At 45.9% G+C, this 21,428-nt stretch overlaps 2 protein-coding genes across 6 annotated transcripts in view; both read right to left on the bottom strand.

The window, feature by feature from the left end:
* The window catches only part of WNK1 (WNK lysine deficient protein kinase 1), a 1,566,458-nt gene that overhangs the window by 730,378 nt on the left and 814,652 nt on the right, over positions 1-21,428 (bottom strand). The gene's annotated exons all lie outside the window — the stretch shown is intronic.
* LOC147733951 (uncharacterized) lies at positions 12,241-18,403 on the bottom strand. The gene is made up of 2 exons (XM_086952845.1): positions 16,312-18,403; positions 12,241-16,255 (listed from the first exon to the last, which is right to left on the bottom strand). Exon 2 carries the CDS (start codon positions 15,645-15,647, stop codon positions 14,355-14,357), a length of 1,293 nt encoding a protein of 430 aa, XP_086808971.1. The 5' UTR covers positions 15,648-16,255; positions 16,312-18,403; the 3' UTR covers positions 12,241-14,354.

Genomic DNA, 21,428 nt, shown 5'->3' with positions numbered 1-21,428 from the left:
AACTCTTCAAAATCAGACACAAACTGAGACGGAAGTAGGCGAAACCCACACTATCCTTACGACACCTAGCCAGGGTGGTGGGGCTTCTGTTTTCTTCCATACAGGCCATCATTACAGGCTCCCTTCACTACAGGGCCCTTCAGCGCCTCAAGGCATTTCATTTGCACAAGGGCCTCACTTATTCTACAGGCGGAAAATGGTCCTCCTCCGAACAAGATATTCACATCAACTGCCTGGAATTAATGGCAGGTTCTTTCACTGTGAAATGTTGGACAAAGAACAAGGTTTAATGCTGCATATTGCTCAAGATGGACAACGTGGCAGCGATGCGCTACATCAACCATCAAGGAGGCACAAGGTCCAGAGTATTATCGGACCTTGCACAAGATTTCTGGGATTACTATCTGTCCAACCAGATCTGTCTGTCAGCGGAACATCTTCCAGGTGCATCGAATCTGGTGGCAGATTGGTGCTCCCGCCATTAGAAGGACACCAGTCTCTGGAAACGTCATCCTGCAGTCTTCCTGGAACTCCAGGTTCGTTGGGGCCCCTTCTTGATAGACCTCTTTGCCTCCCGTCTGGATGCCCAACAGGACAAGTACTACAGTTGGCGTCCGGATCCGGAGGCTCTGGCAGTGGATGCCTTCCTTCAGAATTGGAGCGAAGAGCAGGGGTACGCTTCCCCCCCTTTGCGATAAGTCTGTCAACCCAGGTGAGGAGACAACAGGCGGATCTGGTGGTGATCACCCCGATTTGGAGATCGCAAGCCTGGTTTCCGGTTCTGATGGAACTTTCCTGGGATTTTCCAATCCGTCTACCCCTAGGTCCTGCTCTCCTCAGAGATCCTCAGGGGAATCCCCATCACCTCCTTGCCATGGGCGGACTTCATCTGATGGCCTACAGGGTTACCAACAACATTGGCAGGTGCAAGGCCTTTCGGCAGATGCTGCCTCTCTTCTCACCAAATCTTGGGCAGAGAGCACCAACAAGCGATACCGCTCAACTTGGTCCTATTGGGGGAGTTGGTGTCTTCGACAACAGGTGGATGCGATGGGGGCAGACGTTGTCTACGTCCTTCGTTTCTTAGCCTCGTTGGCAAAGGAAGATTTGGTCCTACCGGTCAATTAATACCTTTCGTTCTGCAATCTCGGCAGGCCGCAGCCCAGTATATTGCCGCCCTCTTGTGCAAGGCAAAGTGGGGGACAGAGGAGGGATTAGAGTTGAGAGTAAAGCCAAGTCTTCACAAAGCGTCTGCAGACCTGGTGATGAGAGATGCTGCGGATGTGCAGGGGAAGGGAGTTCCATAAGGCAGGGCCAGTCGCCTGAAGGAATGACCGCCAAATCTGGTCCTTTGAATGCATGGCATTTGTGCGAGGATAGGATTTTCCCAACACAGCGCACGCGGTGGGGAGTAGAGGGTGCACAAGTCGCTCAGAATGTCTGGGTCGGTGCCGGTCAAAATCTTGTGCACGGTGCAGAGCGCCATAAAGTGGACACATGTGCAAGGGGAAACAAGTACAGGCGGAAAAGGAGATTAGAAACATGGCTGCACTTAGGGAGGGCACAAATGGCACGTGCTGCAGCGTTCTAGACCCGCTGTAGTCAGTTCAGCAAGCTTTTAAGGGGTATAAGGTTATCTGTGCCCCCCCGAACCTCGTTACTCGGTTCTCTGGGATGTTAATAAGGTTCTGGACTTGTTCAAATACTGGCCGTCTATTAAGTACTTATCTAGAAAGCAAATGTCGGCAAAACTCGCAACTCTTGTGTCTAACATCATGCCGCAAGGTTTCTGATGTAAGAGCCCTAGATCTTACGGGCAGAGTTTTTACTCCTGACTGAGTCACTTTTCATATTTCTAGACAAACCAAGTCTAATTCAAGGTTAGTGTTCTTTCCTGCCTTTCCTGATGGAGGAGCTCCTTAATGCCGCAGATTGGTCCTCTGACTCCACCTTCAAAAAGTTTAATTTGAAACCTGTGGTTTCCCTTGCCTCTTTGGTGGTGGATAAGCTTTAAACTAGCCTAATGTGAAGCTTCCGGTCCTCACTAATATCGTGTCTCCTTGGTAGAAGAAAACACTTCCAAACGATTTTCGTTGTATACTTCATTTATTTCATGGTTTTCATTTTTGTTTGTGTAGTTACTTGTCACATCTCATCATGATTGTAATCATTCATAAATCAGGCATTATCAAAAAGCATATCCAATGCATTTCGGGCATTGAGGTGGCATGCCCTTCATCAGGGAATTGACAAAGCCTGTCGTGAACCTTGTCGAAGTAATCTGAGAGTTTTGTGACTCGCGTCTTATCCGAAGCTCGCACTTTGGATACCGGCGAATCCAAAGTGCGAGCTTCGGATAAGACGCGAGTCACAAAACTCTCAGATTACTTCGACAAGGTTCACGACAGGCTTTGTCAATTCCCTGATGAAGGGCATGCCACCTCAATGCCCGAAATGCATTGGATATGCTTTTTGATAATGCCTGATTTATGAATGATTACAATCATGATGAGATGTGACAAGTAACTACACAAACAAAAATGAAAACCATGAAATAAATGAAGTATACAACGAAAATCGTTTGGAAGTGTTTTCTTCTACCAAGGAGACACGATATTAGTGAGTGCCAATAAGGGATGATACCAGAGTCCCTCTGGTCTCACTTATACAAATTGTTATCCAGACGTCGTGGGCCCTCGACGCCTCCTCATTGAGCACCACCAACTTGAATTAATCACAACAAAACAAAGTAAAAACGCAAAGTACTCAAACAACCAAGCTGTGCATCTTCCTACATTTTATCAAGCTTCCGGTCCTGCCATAGAATACAAAATGTCCTAGCTATCGTAAAGGAAAGTTTTGATTCTATTAAGCTTGGAAATTTTGTATTATCTATCTTTTCTTGTCAGAACGGGAGAAATAAAATGCAGTTGTTTACAAAGAAAGACACCTGAATCTATCAAATTATACTTCTACTTTCTTTTCACTTTTCCAAAGATTAGAGTTTAAACCTAGGATACAGATTTTGTATATGTGAGGGGGCAGGATAATTTCAAGATGTGAATTGCAGCCAGACTCTTAGGAGAAAATGTAGGTCATGGCTAGTTAAAAGAATGATCTGTGCTGTTGATGTAAATGCATTGATATTTATGTTTAACGTTAGTGACATTTTTTGCTCTGAATAATTTTGGGAGGGAGCTATGTTTCTTGGAATCAAATGATAAAGCACATTTTTTTTACTGTATTTAAACTAAAGAAGGGAGAAACTGTGCTCTCTCGATTTGTCCAGCGCCAAAACCAAAAAGGCAACGATTTAAGTTGGGCTTAATAACAATACCAAAAATTCCCATTTTGTCATGAAAAGTAAGGTGGTGGGTAGCATGGGGAAACACCCAATGGATTTAAATTAGACTGACCCCAAACTCAGCTCCATAAAGAAACCTGCTAAGTCCTTAAGCATTGTAAACCAGCAAAGCTGCTAAAATGGTACAGCCACCGTACTTCTTGCTAACAGAATGTAAACCTGTTACTATGAAAATCTGTGTATTTTTAGATTTGGGACGTTTGCCTGGCCAACTTCCCAAATGCAGAGAACCGGATTCACAAGCGATCAAAATCTGGAACTAGGGAAATTGCATTATCATTCAACTACTTTTATTTTCCTAGGTTTTTGCTTCAAACCAACATTCAAAAGATTTGTTTTCGGGGCCTTAATAAACGAAATTCCTAAAAACCAGCTACAAATTGCATGTGGCAGTTCTTCCTGTGTGCGTAGGGCATATTTAGGGCTGGCTTGATGGACCAGCTGTCACCGTACCTTATGTGATCAACAGAAAAAGAGCTTTAAGAAGCACAAATGAAGAAGGGTCTTTAGTTTCACTGACATGTTGATCCGTCTCACTTCTGGATTTGATAGGTCAGAAAGTGTGTTCTTTTGAATGAGTGATTGTATTGCACAGTTTGGGCCAGTGGCGTAGTAAGGGAGGGGTCCGCCCCAGCTGCATGAGTTTTGGGAGCGGCGGCTAAAGCCAACCCCCACCCCACACTTACTTGAGTTTGCCCCGGGGGCGGCAAACGCCGGAAATCTCGCCAGCAACCCCTGTCCCCTCCAGTCCCACACTCCCCTGCTTTTCAGCGCGGGCTGCAATAGCAGGGAGCACCATGGGCAGCAAAGTGCCTAGCTACGCCACTGGTTTGGGCAAAATACTGTAGGTCTGAGTTGGTTATGGTGACCATACAATGACTGATTGGTTCATTGTAAAAAGTTACATCAGATGCCGTAGGTCTGATCTATTTATCATTAAAAGTCATGAAAAAGGCAGCGGGCCTGAATTATTTATTGTGAAAAGGATATGGTACAGCCAAGTAGGCCTTTAGAGATGGATTATTGTTACACGGAGTTAAAACCTGCAGACAAGCCTTTTCTAACGAGATTCCCAGAGATTACTTTAATAGGCAAAGATTTTGGTTACCCCCAATGACAGACACTCTTTTTAGGTCTCGCGCCTAGCGTCACACTGCGCAGCAGTGTTCGCGCAGTGAGAGTCCTTTTGGCCGGGTTTTGAAAATGGACCTGGAAAATGCACACGCTCGTGCGTGTGATTTTCTATATGCAGCCTGCTATTGGCCTTTCACTGCTTGTTGTTTTTAAAAATAGACACCAATAGGCCAGAGGCGGGCGCATAGCTCCGCCCCTGGCCTATTGGTGTCTATTACACGCATTTCCTGCCATATGCTTTCAATTATCGTGCCCAGACACAGGAGCGATAATTGAAAGCATATGGTGCGCGTGCGCACCACTCGCTGCTTTGCTTTCAGTTTCCCTTCGAGTCACCTAAGAAACAGCGGCAGAGAAGCTCTACCTATCACCGAGTAATCATGCAATAGGAAGTGGCTGAGCCAAGGCGGGCAGGAAGAGAGCCGACGAGGCGTGACTTCTGCTTCTTTCTGTCAGGGTTCACACACGCTCGACGGCGACCGCCTGTCAGGGCCCGGCTGGAGCTCGCTTCGAGGGGGTGTGCAGTCTAGTAAGAGAGATGGCGGCGAGGACTGTAGCCGAGCCCGTGCCAGGCTTCATGACTAGGTGAACCGGCCCGGTCACACTGTGGCCCTCAGGCGCAGGCCCGGGAAACAATGACCGGCGGCGGCAGCATGAGCAGTGTGTATGGCAGCCTCGAGGAGGAACTGGACGACTGCTTTTTCACCGCCAAACCCTACTTCTTCGGCAAGGCCCAGTGCAAGGTAGGGCAGAACCCCAATACTTTGGAGAGCTTTATTTTAGGGATATGTTGTGCACCTGCTGCTGAGATCAATTTGCTTGATAGGCTTCCAGAGGGGCGGACTCCATTCTTCTTCTTTCAAAGGACGATAAAATGAGGCTATCCGAGTTGAGTTGTACACAGTCTGACTGGGTAGATGGAATGATTCGGATAGCCCCTTTGTGAGGCACCCAGGTCTCCAGAGCTCAGTGGTAAATTCAGTGTATTAGTTTACACCATCTGCTAATTAATGTTCGTGTGCGCAATTTTTCGGTAGGAGTGCTGGTGTGGTAAAGGTTTAGGAGGAGGGAGGTGCTGTGTCCAGCGACACCTTCCGCGGGGAGGTTTGTGCAGCACTTTTGTGGTGCCTACAGCCCACAATTGTGCAAACAGAACGTCCTGCTGGGGTTTCTACCTTAAAAAGGGGAAATGCTCTTTTTCTACTACATGATAGACCCTTACCAAGGGTGTCATGTAGGAGTCTACTGCTTGCAAGAGAAGTAAATGTAGCCCAGTCATGGGACAATTAGGATATTTCCCAACTGGCTGGTGCTTCTGAAAGTGTGGTAAGGCAGGACGTAGTCAGCTGTTTCACCCTCTCATAACTACCTATCAGGTAACCTTCCCAAATATGTCCGTAACCCCTTTGGATGTTAATTAAAATCAAAGGAACCAAACTCAAACTGGGATCATTAAAATCAAGCCCTGGAGTCAGAGTTACCCTTTAGATGCACACACCGTCATAGGATAATCCGAGCACGAATCTGTTTTTTTCCTGACTGCAAAGGACAGTTCAAAGATTCACTAACAGAAATATGACCTGTGCAAACAGTGCAGAAATTGCTGTGTGGGGAAATGGGTGGCATGGAAATGAAGTGAGAGCAGTAATCTTTGTTCATGAACGATACCAATTCCAGATCGGTACAAACTTCTCCGCAAAATTATTGCTCAGCAGGTACAGGAGAATTTTAGGGCTTTGTCAAGTTACAGCTCCTTCTCCACTTCTGGAAACCTGTGTGCAGCCATCTTAATATCCCGATTTCCTCTCTCGAAGGTTCATCTGTCATTTTAATAATAAAGCTGATAATATACACATGTAACATTTTGAACTAGCACAGAACATTCTCTAATCTTTTGAAATCCCAAGTTGTCTCATATGAGCTGTAGGAAGTTCAGTCATTTCTGTGTTTTTCCTTTAACTGGTCTGGCTGAGCTATTCAAACATGACATGGGTCTAACTTCTCGTGGGACCTCTGTTTTGTAGCTAAAACACTTTGAATTCTTGGATGTGTACTGCTATAACTTCTCATTTACATTTACACGTTCGCGCACCACCAGAGAGGCTGAAGCCCTTTGATTCCAATGGGTATTGCGTGCCTGAGAAGAGGGCCCAGAGACAGTGGGTGCGGAGTGCTGGAGGGATGTAACAGGGAAACACGCGACAGATGAGTGTGCAAAAGGTCTGCAGTCCTGGTTTCTCAGAAAGTGACACGTTGCATTCTGGGACTTGTAGTTTGTTTTTAACATTGTACGAAGGGTTGAAACTATCCTCTACCATGGAACTCCCACACCCAGCCTATGGGCCCATAGTCAAGACGTGGGGAGCAATCGGCCACCATGCACATTAAGGGGAGTCGTGTCAGGGGCCGATGGGGTTGGACCGAGGGCCCCACAGATGGCCTTCGGTTAGCAGGCCGCGCCGCAGAAGCTGCGTCCAGGCCCTGTGAGAGGAATGTGGAACATTCTTGGGCAATAGGCTGGTTTTGGAGGATTTCACAGCCAGGGTGACTTCAGCGCCGAGGAATCACAACTTTGTAGCTGGGAAGGGGAGAGCGCTGGGTTTGTTTTTGCAGGACCATTTATGATTAAATCCCCCCCCCCCCACACACACACGCATGATACTACCACCGTGAGTGTCTTGGGTGGGTTTCCGGCTGCAGGTAGCAACGCATGCTTAGAAGGAAGTCCTTGTGGGGGGCATCCCTGCCTCGCGCATCTCAGGTGGACGAGGCACTAATACACTTGGAAAGGGTGCTTGTTGGGTTGCCACCCATGCTGCAGATGTCGGGGTTGCGAATTCCAAGGATTCGACTCCGCCTTTCATCCTTCCGAGGTCGATCAAAAAAACGACCTTTAGTTATATGTCTGGTGTTCATAGCCAAAGAACAGTAAGGACTAAATCGTAACACTTAGTTTTGTTACGGTTGTTGGTAGTGGCACGTGGACATGTAAGCAGGTAGCACAAACATTTGTACAAAGTGTCACAAACCTCTTGTACGTCACTGAAAGCACAGTTTCTTGCGCACATTTGAATATGGACCTCACCGGTGTCTTGTGCACTTGGATCCCTTCTTCGGGGACCTAAAAGGCGCGGTTCCCATAACACGAGTTGTGCAAACGAACAGTGACCCGTAGCCTGCAGCGCCACCCGGTGGCACCATCTTAACATGGTTTTTATTTTTACACTTTGCAGCTAAATCATAGTAATTTTTAGCAATAAGAATTACGTTATTTTGCTGTGTTATTATAGCGCTTGCTGCAAGTCTCGTGGCTTTATTGCGCTTATTACTATTGTTGTTAACCAGTGCATTATGCCCCACGTCTCTCCATGGCATGACTTGGGCTGGAGTGCGCAGAAGACAGTGTGCTGCAGCGATAATTCGTCGTTCTGCATTAAATAATAGTTTTTTGTAAGAAGTACAGTCCTGCGTCTGATTTTAGCCCCATGGCTGCCCCTCTGCACCAGAACGACCCCTCCCCCATCGCGTGCTGTAGTGTCAGCTGCTGGGTATTGATTAACCTGTCGATAATGATCGCCTTTTGGGGCAGAAAGGACAGCTGCCAGGGCCCCGGGGAGCAATAAAACGATATACCCAAATTGCGTCTCCCTCTCCCCCCCCCTGGGTTATTAAAGGGTGCCAGGGGCCAAGCCCCCTCCTCTGCCGTGTAACCAGAGGAAGGGGTGTCAGCAGATTTACGTTGACACTCGGCAGGCCGTGGGGTATTTTTACTCGCCCAGTAAATCAGTAACTCAGAACACAACCACACACACACACACACACACAACCACACCCACACAACCACCCCACAACCACACACACATCCACAACCACACACACTCGCACACAACCACACACAACCACACACAACCACACACAACCACACACAACCACAACCACACACACACAACCACACACTCACACACAACCACACACTCACACACAACCACACACACACACACACACAACCACACACACACACACACACAACCACACACACTCACACACAACCACACACACTCACACACAACCACACACACATACACAGTCAGTGCACGCTTTCACTAGTCACATAACACACACCACCAGCCGTCAGTACACGCTTTCACCAGGCACATACCACCAGCCGTCAGTGCACACGTTCACCAGGCAGGCACACACACCACCAGCCATCAGTACATGCTTCCACCAGGCGCACACACACCACCAGCCGTCAGTGCACGCTTCCACCAGGCGCACACACCACTAGCCGTCAGTGCACGCATTCACCAGTCACACACACACCACCAGCAGTCAGTGCACACTTTCACCAGGCACACACCACCAGCCGGCAGTGCACGCTTCTATCAGGCACACACACCATCAATCAATCAGAGTACTTGTAAAGCGCGCTACTTACCCATGAGGGTCTCAAGGTGCTGAGGGGAGGGGGTGCCACTACTGCTCAAAGAGCCAGGTCTTGAGGAGTCTTCTGAAGGCGAGTAGGTCTTGGGTCGGCCGTAGGTGGGTAGGCAAGGTGTTCCAGGTTTTGGTGGCGAGGTAGGAGAAGGATCTGCTGTCGGAGGTTGTCCGTTGGAAGCAGGGAACAGCGGCGAGGGTGAGGCTGGCGGGGCGGAGCTGGCGAGTAAGGGTGTAGAAGCTGAGTCTGCTGTTCAGGTAGGCTGGTCCAGCGTTGTGGAGTGCTATGTGTGCGTGGGTGAGGAGTTCGAAGGTGATTCTCTTGTCGACGGGGAGCCAGTGTAGGTCTCTCAGGTGGGGGGTGATGTGGCTGCGGCGGGGGACGTTGACGATAAGTCGGGCGAAGGCGTTTTGGATGCATTGTAGTCGTTGTAGGTGTTTGGCTGGGATTCCTGCGTAGAGTGCGTGGCCGTAGTCCAGTCTGCTGCTGACGAGGGCCTGTGTCACCGTTCTTCTTGTTTCGGTCGGAATCCACTTGTAGATCCTGCGAAGCATGCAGAGGGTGTTGTAGCAGGAGGAGAAGACGGCGTTGACCTGCTTAGACATGGAGAGGGAGGAATCTAGGATGAAACCTAGATTGCGTGCATGGTTGGTGGGTGTCGGTGCTGTTCCCAGTGTGGTCGGCCACCAGGAGTCGTCCCAGGCTGAGGGGGTGGTTCCGAGGATGAGTACCTCCGTCTTGTCCGAGTTCAGCTTCAAACGGCTGTTCCTCATCCAGTCGGCGAAGGCCTTCATTCCCTCGTGGAGGTTGGCTTTAGCAGTGTGCGGGTCCTTGGTGAGGAGAGGATGAGCTGGGTGTCGTCAGCGAGGAGATTATGTTGAGGTCGTGGTGGCGGGCCACTTGTGCGAGGGGGGCCATGTAGATTTTGAACAGCGTAAGAATGAGCCCTGGGGGACGCCGCAGATGAGGTCGGTGGCCTCGGATCGGAAGGGCGGGAGACGGACACTCTGGGTTCTGCCGGAGAGGAAGGACGTGGTCCAGTCAAGGGCCTTCTCTTGGATTCCGGCTTTTAGGAGCCGTGTCTTTAGAGTGCAATGGCAGACCGTGTCGAAGGCGGCCGACAGGTCCAGGAGGATGAGGGCTGATGTTTCGCCGTTGTCTAGTTGGCGCCTGATGTAGTCTGTGGCGGTGTGTAGGGCTGTCTCGGTGCTGTGGTTTCGTCTGAACCTGGACTGGGTTGGGTCCAAGATGTTGTCTTCCAGGAGGCGGGCTAGTTGCATGTTGACAAGGCAATGATGACCTTCGCCGGGAACAGGAGCAGGGAGATGGACCGGAAGTTCTTGAGGTCCTTGGGGTCTGCCTTGGGCTTCTTGAGGAGGGCGTTTATTTCAGCGTGTTTCCTGCTTTCCGGGAATGTCGCTGTTTTGAAGGAGATGTTGATGACCTACTGTAGGAGATCCTGAGTGGATGGAGTTTATGACCTTGCGTGTCTCGTCGTCGTTGACGTTGGACTAGTAGGTCAGGCGGTTGGCGCTGTTCACAGGGGAGGTGGGGTCTGGCGTAGTCGGGGCAGTCATGGTGTTGAAGCTGTCATGGATGTCAGCGATCTTGCGGTGGAAGATGACCAGTGAGTTGCACAGTTCTTGTGAGGGCGGTATGTCGTTGACACTGGGGTTGGAGAGTTCCTTTACGATGCTGAAAAGCACCACCAGCCATCAGTGCACAATTTCTACAGGCAAATACACCACCAGCCATCAGTGCACACATCAATAGTTAACACATCCATAATTAACTATTGTAGCAATAGCAGTATGGCGCACTTTACTTTTAAACATTCATCTAAAGCGCAGCATGCCACCATTGCTACAAAAATAAATACACATTTTTTTTACCTACAATTTATAGACTTTTTTTGCAATTGGTGTTGCAATATTTAGCAATTCCAATAGCTTAAACTTAATTAATGCAGACCTGTTGCATTGCAAATGCTTGTTTAGTAATTTCAAAGGTTTTTAGGCATGTTGAAGCAAGATCTTAAATGGATCCCCTCCTGCATGGCCCGTACGGAAAAGTTACTTAATTGAAATCTTAGTTCTGCATCGTCTGTATTATTCCTTAATTCATGAATGCATGTAGAAAAGTCCCAGTTACGTGTGGGTACCCCGGAACACTAAGTGATGAACAGTACGATGATTCAGTCTGTGGCAGGCCAGTTTTAACTGCATTTTATCTGCAGAAACCACAGTGGTACCACAGAGGAAAGCGTATGCCGAAACGCGTCTGGTGCATTTGAAAGTCTAATAAAATCTTTGACTTTCCCCCGCGAGTGCTGTGTCTCTTTTGGCAACAAGGAAGGGGACAAGGAGCGTTATATATATATATATATGAATAAGCTAGATTGCAATGATGTAGGTGCAAAAGATAGCAAATGATATTTTGCGTTGGAGCATCTAGTGGGTTTATGTCATTGTTATTACAGTAAATGACAAAACGCTCCCACTTTGCAGCGTAACAAGCTCTGGTAGTAGGTTTTCTTGCCTCCTTGATAATGTTCATACAGTCAGGAGGTAAGTTTAGGTACCCAAACTCTAAGACTTCAGGAGCCAGAATGCAAGGTTCAGTTGTTGCGGATCTGGGTGCTGTATGTCTACATGGCTCTGAGTGAGAAGAGTGGGTGTTAGCCGCAGTCTTTGATGAGGCACCACGGAAAGTTCTAGAAAAGTTGTGTACCATGGTTGCCTCGCCCATGTTGGAGCAACCAGGATTAGTGTCAGTGAATGCTGGCGTAGTTTGCGTGCCACTAGCGGTATTAACGGTGCTGGGGGAAAAGCGTACGCAAATATGCCTGACCAGTTCATCACTATCGCATTGCCCTGCGACTGCGGATGTGGAAACCTGGCGACAAAGTACTAGCATTTTGCGTTTCTCCTTGTGGCGAATAGGTCTATTTCTGGTTGCCCCCACTGTTGGAAGTATGGTTGTAGCACTGTGGGATGAATCTCCCACTCGTGCATCTGTTGGCTGTGTCTGCTGAGCAGATCCGCTATTTGGTTGTCCTTGCCTGGGAGGTGTTCCGCCATGAGAAAAACATTTCTTTGTATGGCCCACTTCCACATGCTTTGGGCTAGATGTGATAGCTGTGGAGAGAGTGTTCCTCCCTGTTTCTGTATGTAGTACATTGCTGTCATGTTGTCCATCCGGATCAACACAGTCTTGTTGCATAAATGTACTTTGAACGCTTTCATTGACAGAAAAATTGCCAACATCTCTAACAAGTTGATGTGCATTTTCTTTTGTTGTGGTGTCCATAGGCCCTGCACTGTGTATCGAAGGACATGGGCTCCCTATCCTATCAGGGATGCGTCCGTCGTCAACACTATTTGTGGTACAGGCTCTTGGAACAGTTGTCCCTTGCAAAGGTTTTGTGGATTCCACCAATGCAGAGAGTTGTATGCACGACTGGTCACCAACACTAGGTCTCTCAATTGTCCTTGAGCCTGGTTCCACTGCCGTGCTAAGCACTCTTGTAGCGGACGCATGTGTAGTCTTGCGTGAGGAACTATGAAGATGCACAAAGCCATCATGCCTATGAGTTCCATAAACACTCGGGCAGAGAGCGAGTGTTGGGGCTTGAACTTTTGGATCAGCAGTTGCATACTGTTGATTCTTGCAGTGTTTGGGTATGCTTTTGCTGCTAGAGTATCTATCGTTGCTCCCAGGTACTGCTGTACATGGGACGGCTGAAGATGAGATTTTGGGTAGATCAACGTGAAGCCTAGACTGTGCAGGAGGTGAATGGTTTGAGACATGTGGCTGGCACATTGCTGGGCCGACTTTGCTTGTATTAGCCAGTCGTCCAGGTACGGATAGACGTGAATATGTTGTCTTCTTAAATGTGCAGCTACTGTCGCGAAGCATTTTGTGAACACCCTTGGGGCTGTTGTTACACCAAATGGAAGGACTTTGAATTGGTAATGTTGATTTTGTATTGTGAACCGGAGATATTTCCTGTGAGCAGGATGTATTGGTATATGGAAGTATGAGTCTTTGAGGTCCAAAGTTGCAAGGAAGTCTCCTTGTTGCAGCAGTGGTAAGACTTGTTGTAGAGTGAGCATATGAAAATGCTCTGATAAAATGTATTGATTTAGGGGCCTGAGGTCCAATATTGGTCTGAGAGACTCGTCCTTTTTGGGGATGAGTAAGTATAGCGAGTATACCCCTGTACCCTGACGTTCTAATGGTACTAGTTCTATGGCCCCTTTTTGCAGCATGCTGGTGACTTCTTGCTGCAATATGTTTAGGTGTTCTACAGACATAGGACGGTGTCTTGGTGGTATGTTGGGTGGTGAGGAGGTTAGCTCTAGGCAATAGCCATCCCGAATAAATTGCCTTACCCACTTGTCTGTAGTGATGTGTTGCCAGACTGGTAGGAATTGCTGTAATCGTCCCCCGACTGGTGTTGTATGGTCTGGGGGTAGCGCTAAGAAGTCACTGTTGTGTTGTTCTGGTGGTATTATTCCCTCGTCCTCTGCCTTTGTTGTTATTGCCGCGGTATCCACCTCTATTGTAGGTGGTTTGCATATTCCCTTTGTAGTTTGAGGTCTGCTGTGATGAGTTACCTCTTGCAGCACCTCTGTAATTGGAGCGACTAAAGGAGCCTGTGACTGTAAGGCTCCCATAGACTTAGCCGTCTGTGTCTTTTTTCATTTTGTCCAGGATTGTATCTACAGTTGGACCAAATAAATAGTCAGGATTTACTGGCTGGTTTAATAAAGTGGACTGGACTTCATTTTTGAAACCTGAAATGCGAAGCCACGCATGTCTCCTGAGCATAACACTGGTGTTAACTGATCTGGCCGCTGTATCTGCCACGTCTAGGGCACATTTAATGGAGGCGTTAGTTATTAACTTTCCCTCCTGTACTAGGTCTTCAGCCTGTTCCTTGTAAGGTTCAGGTAAATACTGGAGAAGTGTCTCTAAGGTGTCATAGTGTGCCCTGTTGTACCTAGCCAACAGGGCTTGCGTATTAGATATTCACCATATAGTAGCTGCCTGAGCAGCTACCCTCTTTCCTGAGGCCTCTAAGATCTTTGATTCTTTGTCAGGAGGTGGAGTTTCTCTAGTTTGTGAGTTTGCACGTTTACGTGCGTTGGATACCACTAAAGAATCCAAAGGCATTTGTCCCTTAATAAATGTGGGGTCTACTGGTGCTGGCCTGTATTTCCTCTCTATTCTGGGGTTAATGACCCGTGCCCTAGTTGTTTCCTTAAATATGTCACCTGCATGTTTAAGTACCCCTTTTAACATAGGTAGTGTTTTGACAGATCTTTCTGATGTGGCAAAAGTGTCAAAGAGGAAATCTTCCTCAATGGGGTCTGCATGCATCTCTACATTGTGATGGAGGGCTGCTCTATCACCTTAAAAGCAGCTGTATCCTCTGTAGGAGAAGGCAGGTGTATCTGGAATGGGCTGAGAGTCACCAGGATGTACTGGGTCTGCCCATGGTTGAGCTTGACTGTCTTGGTCAGGGTCTACTGGGTAATTGTATTCCTCATTATCTTCATAATCCACCTCTTCATCCGAGTGTGTGGGTGTATATGTGATGTTAGGCATAGTTGGTTTTATAGGTTCAAATAGAATAGGTGAAGTAGCACAGTCCCTTTTATTTTTGAGTGGGATGATATAAGTCTCTTTAACAGTTTCTGGTCTGATTTTTCTCTTGTAGAGAGTAACTTTGCCAGAATTAGGGTCAATGTAAAGTTTTGACTGTTCTTCTGAATAGGGGTCTGGATATAAGATCTCCTGCTCAGTAGTTCTTGGCTTTTTTCCCAATGTCTTTGGTTTTGTTTGTTTTGGTTTAACACCGGTTTTCGGGTCGACTTCCTTTGTCTTAGAGGAAGTTGGTAGGCCAAATTTGATCGGTCCGAGAGCCCTCGGTGTTACAACAGTCTTTTTAGGTTGTGCCTGGTTCTTTGGAGCCGATGTTTTTATTGTTTCGACGTTTTTTGTGGGGTCGATAGTACCCTTCTGACCTTGTAACGTCTTTGGAACCTGTGGTTTTGGACCGATGCTTTGCGGTCTCGGCTCGATGGCCTTCTTCGGGTCGATTTTCTTCGGCTCGATTGTTTTGGGTTGCACAGCCATTGGTTTGTCGACTCTGTTTCTGTTCGACAACCTTCTTCGAATCGAGTCCCTTTTTTGTGTTGTCGGCGCCGATCTTATTGGTTCGACTGCCTTTTGTTTTGGAGTGGATATAGGTGCGCTGGCCTTCGGCTCGACGACCTTTGTGTTCGACTCCGATGGATCGACGTAGTTTGGTCCGAAGAATGTGTAGCCGATCAGTTTCGGTTTCGTTTTTGGTTCCATAACTTTCGGTTTCGATATCAACAATTTTGGGTAACGTTGATCCGATGGCTCTTTTCTAATATTCTTAGCCGAGCTGTATCGTGGGGCTATAGAATGGGTTTTGAGATCTTGGCTAAGGCCTTCCGGCGAAGCCTCGACCTGAGCCCGTGGAACCATAGAAGTGTATGTTTGGGGCGTCGTACTCACGGTTGGCCCCGTTTCATCACTGGAGTCGTCTTCGACAGCTCCGATCCCTTGTTCGTCGTCTCCTACCTCGACGATGTCTTCTTCTTCCTCGACATAGTAGTTGGAGTCAACAATCCGACTGTTGATCTGATTCTTCGGCTTCGACGAGATCATCTTCATCGTCGAAGATATTTTCCGGCTCCGGCGCTGGTTTCTGCATGATTAGCCTAGACGCCCGTCGAATCCGAAGTGCCTTTTTGGATCGAAACTGGGCACAGGCTAGGCAGTCGGCTTCATCATGTTCCGGAGATAAAAACTTGTTACATACAGGGTGTTTATCTATATGTGAGTATTTCGAATTACAAAGAGGGCATCTTTTGAAAGGACTTCGTTCCATCGACGACTGGTCCCTTTGGCGTCGAGAAGGCCCGCGGCCTGATTCGACATCCTGAGTTGAATAAACTGTAAACAAAGCTGTCGGCACCGATCGAAAACAATACCGACGAGTCCGAAGGCCTTTTGACCTTTTAGAAAAGTTTTTTTCGATTCCGAACTTCGAGTAAAGGAAAGTACATCCGAACCCAATGGCGGGAAAAAACAATCTGAGGATGGAGAGGATGCCCATGCGCACTGTAGTCCAGGGGAGGAGCCACCTAGCTCGTGATACTTCGAAGACTCTTCCAGGACAACAATGTGCAATCATCTGGACCCAACACTAGGCGGCGATCTATGCACAGATATGAATTCAGCAGCCCACATGCCTCGAATATATATTATATATAATATATATATATATATATATATATATATATATATATATATATATATATATATGTATATACACACATACATACATACACACAAACAGCTTTTAGATGTATGACAACATTTTGGAACAGGAAAGTGGAAGATTTTGAAAATAAAATCATGGTAACAGATTTTCCCCACTGACTACTACTGAAGCAGAAGCAAACTTAGGAGGGAGACAGATGAAATAAAGCCTTTATGGCTTTAAAATCAAGAGCCTCCCGTTTTAATCGGGTCTATTCAGAAGCATGAGTTTAGCAGTTAATTCAATAACTATTTCTGCAATCTTAACTACTTAAATCGCCCTCTGGCCAAGTTCGCACTAGAAAAAAAACGCATAAATAAATCACAGAATTAGCAAAAATTGCCTTGCCCCGTGTATTATGTTAAATTTGCGTATTCTCGAGAATGCTTTGCTAGTTGTGCTTTGTATTAGTACTCGATGATAAAAAGGTATCCAAAAGTTTAAAAGGCTAGCTCCGGAGGATGCCGCTCAGAAAGTGCTAGTGCAGCTTCACGCACTACTCATTATGTACCGTGCCAAACACTAAAGAAATCTCACCTTACTGGTGCAGGTTCTGGAACTAGATCAGCAATCAATGTTAGAATGGGTAGGCGCTCTTTTGCCAACCACTGTTAGGGACTGGAATTTGGAACAGTAACCCGATTTGTCTCTAAGACCAGGTTCTCAACATTTGGATGTGGCCCTTAATGTGAACTTTATTACTGTCAGAACACTAAATGACAGAGACAAGCCATGTTTAGCTCAAATGTCAGCTCCTCCCCTCTCCCTCATCCTCCTGCAGGACATATACTACTAGATTATGCACCTCTCAACGGCATGAGAAACCAGAAGGCAAATTACACAGATTTTTGATTGCTCTATTAGAATTTCTTTAGAAATAAAGATGGACATTTGTAAGCGCGGTAGTAAGGTGACTTGAAAAAGCCGTCTAGGAGAGAGTAACCTCCACAGATAAGAGGAAAAGACACCTGCCTTTGAGAAGCTGATCAAAAGAGCAATACATGTTCCAAGGCGTCAAGAAAAGCAAGAAGTCCTAAGAAACATAGTTTTTAGAGAAAAGTAAGTCTTGCTACAGGTTAATGTTCTCACGCAACTTAATGCTTTGTTCGGTGTAAAAGGTATTTCGGATGAAGTGTATTCAATCCGATGTATATTATGCATTATTTGTTATGACTGGCTTTATTCAGAAGAGACGAAGACCAATATGTGCTTCCTTTAGAGATATTACTGTTATTAGATTATTTTCAAACTGAACATATATACATTTAAAAACGTGTTCCAAGAATAGACAATGAGCCAAGTTATTCTATAGCATATGACTATCAGAGAGAATTCAAGGATATTTCTAGCACCTAGGCTCTTTTCCATTATCAACATGTGACCATGCCACATAGTGATTGATCTGGATGTTGCCTCGGTCAATAAAGAGCGTTGCATGATCGATCTACTCCATGCCTGCCATCCTGATGTGCAGAACACCCCCTTTCCCCTATATGTATGTTTGGATGGATGTGGTATTTATATAGTCATGCCTGCAAACTTAATGTGCAGACCACCACATTTTCTATACAAGTATGTGTATATGGTGTTGATATAGCACAAACCAAGCCAAAGAGCAGCAGAGTGATGTACATCTTCAGAGCATTGCTCTTCATACGAAAATGAGCCAAATAGTCTACCTACCAGCAGTACTGGAGCCACCAGACGGGTAACTTGGGCCTAGGCAAACAGGTTGCAAAGAACCTACTGGCCAAGCTTAGCATTGTTTTGGGCTGTGCTTTAAACAGAAATAGCAAAGCCGTGATACTCACTATCCAGAGCAACTGTTTGCTCCTGAAAAGTGCAGGTACTCTCCCATTGAATGTATTGTAGCAGCGCTGAGAAGAACAGGTGTTCTTCTCATATTATATAAGTTCGGGTATTCGGTGCCGAGCAGTAGCTGCCCATTTAGAGCACTAGATCCATGCCGGTCCCTTTGGTTGATTCTATCTCCTCGCAGCTTTCCCCGGTTGCCCTAACCGCCTTATGATGATTTTTTTTCTCCCTTTCACACAAGATCGGCTCCTATAGGGCACCTGGGATGTCTATACTTAGGCCCTCGTTTGATAAATCGCATATGGATGACGTACATCCTGTGACTCACTGCTCAAAACATGATATTTTGTATAACCTGCAAAATATGTCTCTATTACCATGTTTATCGCTACCTGAACCGCTTGTCGTGCGTGTACATCCACCTATTAATCTTTCAAAATAAAAAAAATAAAGCACTAGTTCCAGGAGAAAACATTAAGTGTAATGGCAGCATAATGGACATGGAGTAGTCCATGTAGTGCTAGGAATTAGATCTCAGAAAGAGAAGTTTAGAAAATGCCACCAAATGTGTCATGGTTCTGCGTATGAATCAAACACCGAATTGATATGTGGTACCAAGTGTGTAGCAATTAGTAATACACGAGATAATCTGATTTCGGCAGCTGTGGCAGTAATTCGACAAGCGCAGTCAAAAGGGAAAGTGAAAGGTGTATGTTACATCTAAATTGTAGTGTACAATCATCAGAGGAAGTACGCAGAAATGCAAACATGGAGAGCCCACTCTCATTCAAAATGAATTACATCAAAACCATGGAGTTAAAGGTGGGGTGAACCTTTAGGAGCATTCTGTCCCAAAGCAATACAATATAGAGTTCTGAAACACACAATGCTTTAAGCACACATGTTCCTGGCTGACATTAGAACCGCCAAGAAATTAGGATTAATTTTGTAAAAGGACCAACAAGGATTTGCAGCAGTTATCACTCACATTCACGCTCTGAATAGAGGTTTGTGAAAAGGAGATGTTGACGGGCAAGCATAAGGGGCATCCCACACCTTGAATGAGAGCATGCCCCTAGCACCATCACATGGGTGAGAACAAACATAGAAGGATAAAAGTCAGGCTTGAACTGAACCAAAAGCTCCTACAGGTGGAGATGCAGGAAACTCATGTGGAACTTGGGAGGTGGGATATTTACTTTTTAGGATGCATGTAAACCAGGAAGCTTACAAGTCACCTGGCTTACCAGTTTTTGTTCAAGAAATGGGTAATTGTATCAATGATGGGCCTTAACTTCTCTGGACTTTTGTCAGAATTACCCCAATCAACTCAATACGAGTATCTATGAAGAACTGGATTAATTCTGAGAGAACTCAAGGATTAAAGGCTAGAACAGAGTGCACACTCCTAGTAATACAATTTTGAGGCAGTGGTCCAGGTCTGGGCAGCAGTGGACCTCCCATAAACGCAGAATGACAGTAATATGTAGAGGAACTTTACAGAGACATAAGGGGCCAAGTTGAGACCAAAGAGCAGTGTACTGGACTGGCAACAATGGCCTTCAGAAGGTATTATCAGTGCACACAAGGACTGGAATTCTTAAACTGAACAGGCAGTATGCGTCTGAGGTGTCTGGGTGGTTGATGGAAGGAGATGAGATTGTACACGTAACCAGTGGTGGGAAGGCATACATGAGTCCAGAGTTCAACTCCAGCCGTAACACATCTCCTAAAGAGTCAGAGTTCAACTCCAGCCGTAACACATCTCCTAAAGAGTAAGTAAGTAAGTGTTTTATTTGCATAATTAATTAAAATCATTGCAATTCGTACAAGCATGGATTGATAATTAAAAGATAAACATTAATCAGATTTTAAATTAAAACAGTGAGCACATAAAAGGAAAAAGTACGTTTTTAAGGTTACAGTTCATTCTTGGTCATCTGGTGGTAACAAAAGGTTAATTTCAAACATAAATTTTACAAAGCGAGAAGCCATCTGAGATGAATCGCCCCTCATGCATGATTCTACTGCTTCTTGGCATGTCCTGATGTTAAAAGAAAGCCATATCGGACGAAGCCAGAAGGTCCGTTGGGCGAGTAAGCGACTACAAATGTACAGGATATGAATTCGATTTTCTTCCTCCTGTTTGCAGAAACGGCATTGTGTGGAGGCAGATTTCTTATACCCTTGTCCCGAACTTATACGCCATCAGTGGAATTAAACCAAAACTAAATCTCATTAATTGATGTTTTACGTATGGTTTCATGGGCGATGAAAGGTAGGGCAGCAATGTTTTTGTGGCATAGAGTTTGGAAGCCCAGCTGCAATGAGAGAGCTTAAACACTGATAGTGTGTCGTGTTCATAAGAAAATATTTTTGCTTGGTTGGTCAAAAGTTTGGATATCGTCTCTATAGGAAACTAGATTGTACATATATCCAGGACCTTTAATGACTCCAAGCAATATGTCAAATGTTTATTCCAAGTTGTATCGGGATTGGTAAGCAATGACCATATAGTGCTCTTTAGCGTGTGAGGGCAAGCTTGTTTTGTTTTTAAACTATAAGCAATGAATCTTGCGCTCATGACCCAGTGTTGGGAACTTAACTCCGATATTTTAGGGCTCCTTTTTACCCCAGCAGCAGTTTATTTTAATCCAATGCATTTCGGACCTCCGTGGGGTCCTTCGCCAGGGAAAACTGAAATAACAACAACAGCGTTTTTAGACTTGTGTTACACCTCGTATATGCCAACAAAATCTGATAGATAAAAAAACCTGATCAATTGCACAAGCTTAACATTACATTACTCGATTACCCAGTAACCAACACCCCTCTCTTCGCTTCCTTCTTCCACTTTACCGTAACCCTCTTATTCTACCCTTCTACTTCCCCTCCTCAGTCTTAAGCAAATCTTCCCCATTTTATAAAACTACTACCCATTTCCACAACATTTCTATACCACCCGGTTTCACTGTCTGCGCATACCTGCTGTAATGAGGTCTGAAATGCATTGGATTAAAATAAACTGCTTTTAAAGAATGGTGCTTTTTGTGCGTATTCTTGGAAGAAAAGGTTCGGAAGGCCGACTTGAATATGAGAAACTATGAAAATTGGCAAATTTACCTTGCATGGTGATTAAAATTGGATAAAGAGGATATGGATGAGTTAAAGCAGAATGAAACTAAAAAGAAAAAAAGACACTTGAATTTAAAATATTGAAAGCAAATGCGCACTGTTTTTTGGGGTAAAAAGGAGACCTAAAATATCAGAGTTAAGTTTAAGCACGTGCTGTTTGGGCTTGGCATGATTAAGTG

This window comes from Lissotriton vulgaris, chromosome 1_2 (assembly GCF_964263255.1).
Source record: "Lissotriton vulgaris chromosome 1_2, aLisVul1.2, whole genome shotgun sequence".
In the NCBI taxonomy this organism is placed as follows: domain Eukaryota; kingdom Metazoa; phylum Chordata; class Amphibia; order Caudata; family Salamandridae; genus Lissotriton; species Lissotriton vulgaris.
This window is presented reverse-complemented; position numbering and strand designations above follow the sequence as displayed.